Source organism: Sinocyclocheilus anshuiensis, unplaced genomic scaffold (assembly GCF_001515605.1).
Source record: "Sinocyclocheilus anshuiensis isolate Anshui unplaced genomic scaffold, SAMN03320099.WGS_v1.1 scaffold235, whole genome shotgun sequence".
Classification (NCBI taxonomy): domain Eukaryota; kingdom Metazoa; phylum Chordata; class Actinopteri; order Cypriniformes; family Cyprinidae; genus Sinocyclocheilus; species Sinocyclocheilus anshuiensis.
In genome coordinates this window covers 2,152,093-2,158,528 of record NW_015552562.1, presented here as the reverse complement: position 1 = coordinate 2,158,528, position 6,436 = coordinate 2,152,093, and the positions used below count along the sequence as shown (strand labels likewise).

The 6,436-nt window shown below is 40.8% G+C and overlaps 1 protein-coding gene across 1 annotated transcript; it reads left to right on the top strand.

Moving 5' to 3' along the window:
- The first annotated feature begins 3,276 nt into the window (after window positions 1-3,276).
- On the top strand, window positions 3,277-5,107 carry drd1a (dopamine receptor D1a). Its single transcript, XM_016455385.1, has one exon. It carries the CDS (start codon window positions 3,499-3,501, stop codon window positions 4,588-4,590), a length of 1,092 nt encoding a protein of 363 aa, XP_016310871.1. The 5' UTR covers window positions 3,277-3,498; the 3' UTR covers window positions 4,591-5,107.
- Window positions 5,108-6,436: the final 1,329 nt, after the last annotated feature.

The window sequence follows — 6,436 nt, the reverse complement described above, 5'->3', positions numbered from 1 at the left end:
CTGCTCCACCGTGGGTCGTCATTATGGCTGTGGCCTGGGTCCCACCTGGGACTCTCCCCCCCCCAGGTGTCCATCCTCCTCCCAAGTTCCCACCCATCCCACCCCATGTTGTTCCTAAGACGCGAGGATGCTATATGTCACGAATATGGACTATCTGTGTATGTTTTCCCTCATGTGTGACATGTCCATATTTGGTTTTTCCGGTTCATGTACCCATTGTGTGTTCATTGTTTCCAGGTGTGTCTCATTATTAGTTCATCCTCCTCACCTGTCTGCCCCTCGTTATCTGCCCTATTTGAGTTCTAGCCTGTTCCATTCTCCCTGGTCCTGTATTAAACGTAAACTCTATGCTACGTGTGTGTCTCCTGGCTACCGTGTGTGCTCCCCGTGTTGGAATATTAAAGACTGTTTTTATTTTTTTGGAGACTCCTCGTCTCCTCATTCCTCGCTCCAACACAGTAGGCGATTGTGACACTATCATCTCAGAAAAGACGTTTTTAAAACCGACAGAAAGTTCCATATAAAAGAACCAAAACATTTGACAAGATGCTATCTTGACAGTCATGTTAGTTTTGTAAGGAGGAGTGTGGGGAAGAGATGGATTTTGCTGGTTTCCTGCCCCCAAAAATGTGTTCTCTACCAATACTTTCAGATTTGTTGCTTGAGATAAACTAAGTTAGACAGCGGCAGACAGTGGTGACTGAAATAATTCATACATGTCAGACGACGAGCTTGTGTAAAAGCTCTCAACTCAGGCCTCGGTGACTCCAGACAGATCGTCTGCTTTGAAGCTGTGATTTATGAGCTGCTGGTGGCCAAATATAAACTCACAGATCATTGTGTCTTTGATTTTTCAAGTGTCAAGCTTCATCAATCCAACCTGAGAAACCAGTAGCCATGTCTGCATTGATCTGGATCTGATCTTGAAACAGACTTACCTTAATCAGGAAAGAGCTGCAGAGGGAAATGATATGCGTCAGCACACCTTATATGGTCAGCTTATACACTGAGGCTTTACCAATCACATTCGTTAACAATTTACATATCAGTATTTATATTAAGAAACCGATTTTCCTCTAAAACATATTGTTTTTGTTTTCTTATCAAGTCTAATAATCAGCATTCAGGAAGCAGAAACTCTACAATCAAGTACACTTTGTTCTTAGGAAATAGATCCTTTCCAGGTTTCGGTGAGTGATGTGATTTTAGTAATATAATAATCAATTTAAGCATTCAGTGATGGTGCACATCATGAGACTACAAATGAATTTGATATGCACAAGGATCAATATTTAAAATTATGCATGTATGCTTTTAAAAATGTAAAAACGTTTTAAATTTATTGTAGAATGTGGCATCAAAAATGCATTGTCACAATAAATACAATATTTATTGGTAAAGACAATGTATGTTTTCTTCTGGTAACCAATGCTCGTTTTGAGTCTTTCAAAGCACTGCAAGATTTTATGCAAAAGTTGTTGCATAAAAAAGACAGAAAAATTACCATTTTATATCCCATTATAGATCTAATGCATGTCTTCTCTTTTAAAAGAAACCTGTTCTTAGGCTGAATAAAACATTTAAGCAGTGTTCATCTTGATGACAGCTTTGAGGTCAGTCTATATCATGATCTAAAGCTTTGTTGCATCAAACCCACCAACAAGGAGTCTTCATCATCACAAAGGTTTCTCTCACACAGTTGCACTAAATTGCAGGTTTGATCAAATTTCAAGAGCAGACCCACTTCCAGTGAAAATAAAGATAGAGGTTAAAAAAATACTCTCCATATACTTTTTTATCCTACTTTCCATACCCTCCTCATGCCAGTGTGTTTATACTCAACTTTTAGAAAATATTGATGGTTTTTTTTTTCAGAAGGCGTACATTTATCATTACATAAAAAGTGCATCTTGCTTTTTATTTTTTCCAACAATATTGTGTGGAATATTTTCGGTTTACAGGACATTTGAACTTCCAAATTGCATTACATATTTAAACAATAATAATACAATACAATCATAAATAGATTAGGAACAATAACAGTGCAAACTGCTCTAGGAAATAATCCATTCAGGTCTTCAGTATGACTCACTACCTAATCATGCAAAGGCACTTCACTGTAACAAATGACTAATTAGGTGATTAAACCTGACGATTATCAGTATATTATCAGATAAGCTCATTAGTTCAACATTTTGCATACATCAGAATATATAGAAAATATGCTGTGCTGGCTTTTAATCTTGCTAACATAATTTTGCAATAATTGTAGTAACCGAATATGCAGAAATTAGCATTTTAATAAACAGAGTCTTTGAGGAGGACCCCTCACAAGTGACACTAGATATTAAAAAAAAGAGCGTAATGTAAAAGCATGAAGAAACGCATTTGGTTAGTATGGCACTCCCCATTAGGTGGCCTCGTTGACTTGATTTAGGTTGTAATACCTGACAATCCAAATATGTGAGTTTTACGACACATTTCCTTATTTCAGGTATTTCGGCTCTAGGTTAACATCAGTAAATCTGCAGTACTCAAGTGAATGAATGAATTAATTAGCAATTCATTCATGCAGTAGCCTACAGAAGAGGAAAAAAAGTACAACAGCGATAATCAAACGGAGTCATGCAATTCATAGCCTGCGCATAAAATAAAGATTTAATTAAAAGCATGGATCATGAATCGTTCAAGTTTAATCGTAATAGAATCGTAACATGAGAGCGCATCACGCACGTGCGCTGAGCTCCACGGTGACTCAATGTTTTTCTCTTTTTTTTTTTTTCCAGCACAGACTCTAAAACCGGACCTACTGTTAGAGTAATTTCTCAAGCAAGCCCCTCGGGCTCTGGCTGGACGCATCTCGTTGTGAAGTGTGTTTGTCATGTCACTCGGCGTCGGGTCTCACGCGTTGAGCGCATCCCGAAGGAATAACACCTTCATTTCGACAGAATAAATGTGCGCGAGAGTCATTCACCGAGGACGCTCACGAAACAAGGTTTCTTTCCTGTTTATTCAAACAAATCGCTTTTTTTTTTACGGAGAAGACGGTTCAAAGAACAAACAGTGTAACGTTATTCGGATAAATGCAAAAAGAAGCGCTTCACTGCCATCTAACAGGTGAGTTTAAATTGATTTGCTTGTTATTATAAGTAGGAATTTATTCTCTTCATATTAGTTTTGTTTCTTTGTTGACACAGAAATGCAGGAACAGGTTATTCCACATTGCACTCCGAAACGTGTCTCAGTCTTTTATGGCATAAGGACTCCTACATGATCTCTACTAGATATATAAGGGAACTCTGGATGGATGAGTAAAGACTTTGTTTGGATGGATGCAGGATCAATGATATGCTACTACGATATCATTATGTTTCTCTGAATGGCATGCCAGTATAACTGAACTGAACCTGAAGGACTTTATTGGCACCGGAATGCAATGGAATATGAACTTTGGTGTGACTCAAACACTTCACGTCTAGTGATGCAGTGAGATATTAGATGGCAGTGATGGATTTGAACTTGACGACGGTTATTGACAGCGGCTTGGTGGAAAGCGACCGCTCCATGCGGGTTCTGACTGGTTGCTTTCTGTCCGTTCTAATCCTCTCCACTTTGCTCGGGAACACACTGGTTTGTGCAGCTGTCACAAAGTTTCGCCACCTGCGCTCTAAAGTCACCAACTTTTTTGTCATCTCGCTGGCCGTGTCAGATCTGCTGGTGGCCATTCTGGTCATGCCCTGGAAGGCTGTGACAGAGGTTGCAGGCTTCTGGCCCTTTGGAGCGTTTTGTGACATTTGGGTGGCTTTCGATATCATGTGCTCCACGGCGTCTATCCTGAACCTGTGCATTATTAGTGTGGACCGATACTGGGCCATTTCCAGCCCGTTCCGCTATGAGAGGAAGATGACTCCCAGAGTGGCCTTTGTGATGATCAGCGTGGCTTGGACTCTGTCCGTTCTCATCTCCTTCATCCCGGTGCAGCTCAAATGGCACAAGGCTCAGCCGATAGGCTTTCCGGAGGCCAATGCATCTCGCAGGGCTCTGCTGACGGACAACTGCGACTCCAGCCTCAACCGAACGTATGCCATTTCGTCCTCGCTCATCAGCTTCTACATTCCCGTCGCCATCATGATCGTAACATACACTCAGATTTACCGGATCGCCCAGAAGCAGATCCGACGGATCTCGGCTCTGGAAAGGGCTGCGGAGAGTGCCAAGATCCGCCACGACAGCATGGGCAGCAGCTCCAACGTGGACTCGGAGAGCTCCTTCAGACTGTCCTTCAAAAGGGAGACGAAAGTCTTAAAAACGCTGTCTGTTATAATGGGGGTTTTCGTGTGCTGCTGGTTGCCCTTTTTCGTCCTGAACTGCATGGTGCCGTTTTGTAAGCGCACGTCGGCCGGTCTCCCCTGCATCAGTCCAACAACGTTTGATGTTTTTGTCTGGTTCGGATGGGCCAATTCATCTCTCAACCCCATCATATACGCCTTCAACGCCGACTTTCGCCGAGCCTTTGCCATCCTTTTGGGATGCCAGAGACTCTGTCCGGGAAGCAATAGCATGGAGACACCTAGCCTGAATAAGAACTGAAAAGCAATGTCACACCAATCCTTTGCCAAGGAAGGCAGGTGGGAAAAGGATTCGGGATTAAGACTTTGGGAAGAGAGCCCTCCTGCTGTGCTGGAGAGCAGGGGAAGTGGCTGCGACGTCCCTTAAGTGAGGCTAATCTCTAGTCTATAAAAAGCTATACTTCCCCAAAGAATGACACAAGGGTGGTCTGTGCGTTCCCAGTGTCTTTTACAGACAACGAACAGATTATTGAATCCACAAGTGACTTGCAATGTTTTATCAGAGGAAATGTAGATGTTTATTTGAATGTTTTTTTTTTTGGAGGTCTTGTTTATTTTAAAGAAGCTGTACAGTAATAATGTTAAAGCGCTGGGCAAAACTGCAATATAGTGGAACAAACGTTGTGTATTTACTGCAAATTAGTGGAGAATATGTTCATCATTCGATGAATATAGGAAATATCCCTGAATAAATGACCATCTTAGTCATTTCCAATAAAATTCCATGTAATCTGAATCTTGATGAATACCTATCTCATCCTCTCCACTCTCATTACATTTCCTTTACGTCTTGCCTTATTCATGAGACTTCACATTTTTTTCCTAAACAAGAGGGCAGATGGTCAATCATGAGATGGCCATAATGAACATGTATATTGTTCTGTGGTACTTGTTCTCTTCAAAGCCTCTGATTCATTATTAAACTGCGAAAGCTAAACACAACGGCTAGCAGAACAGATGGCCGTAAAATAAAAATGCAGATGTGGCAGAGCGCTCATTTACGGTCATCAAGTAATAGATACGTTATTGTTGAGATTGTAATTATGTTCTGAAAGCGTATGGGAGCCTCGGTCCCGGTACAAAATAACACTGGATGTGATGCAATGTGTCATGTGATAACGTGGAAAATGAAACATCGAGAAGCTCAGAACGTCTGCGGCTGAATAACTGAATGTAATTAATTGTGATGAGTCTAATTATGTGGTCGGTTTTATGGTACTTTTGTGCTTTCGCAAAACACATCATTTGGTGCTGTTACTTGTATTTCAGAGTACTGCATTTATTGTGGTGTTTAGAGAGAGACACTGATTCAGTGATGTAGCATTACAATGTTGAAGTAGAATTAAGTGATGTTTAACTTATTTGGCAACTGATGAGAAAGTACATATGTAAAGCAAACATCATGGTGTTAAAGTTCTTAACACAAATGAAAATGTGTTTGTTCTTTCTTTGTGAACATTGTGTTTGTGAAGCTATGCAAACCCTGCTCTAGAAAATACATCTCTGGATTAATAATTCCTCAGCACTCCAGCTCTTATTCTTCACTTGATGAAACTTGAATAAGAAAACAATAACAGACGGCAGGAACCGTGGCTCTCAACCTCTTAAACTTTCATTTGTTACCGTCAAGCTCTCTTGACACTGTGCAAAGCTGGCATAAATAGAGATAATAAACTCAGGCTTGGCTCAGAGAAACTGGGGAGTCAAATTGTTTTTGTTTGCCAGCCTCTGTGAATGTGTAAGAGTCAAGCTCTCACAGCAGGGCCCTCAAAACTGACATTCCCACTCTGCCTCAAATACAACACTCTCATATCAGACACAATAGGAAGCATATTGGATGAGTTATTAAACAGTAGACGCTGTGCTTAAGATCCAGAAACAGCAGTGCATGAGTGATCACTGTCATTTGTTGCTGTACGCTATGTTGTGTCTGGTCTATGTCAGCCGACAGGAAACAGTGGGGCCACTGTGTAATTAGTGTAATGAAGAGCATTAGTATTGTATAGCGTACTTATGCATACTTAATGGACGGATACCATAGGTGTGTACATATATTCAGTTTACAAGCCTCAAAAATAAAACCACAC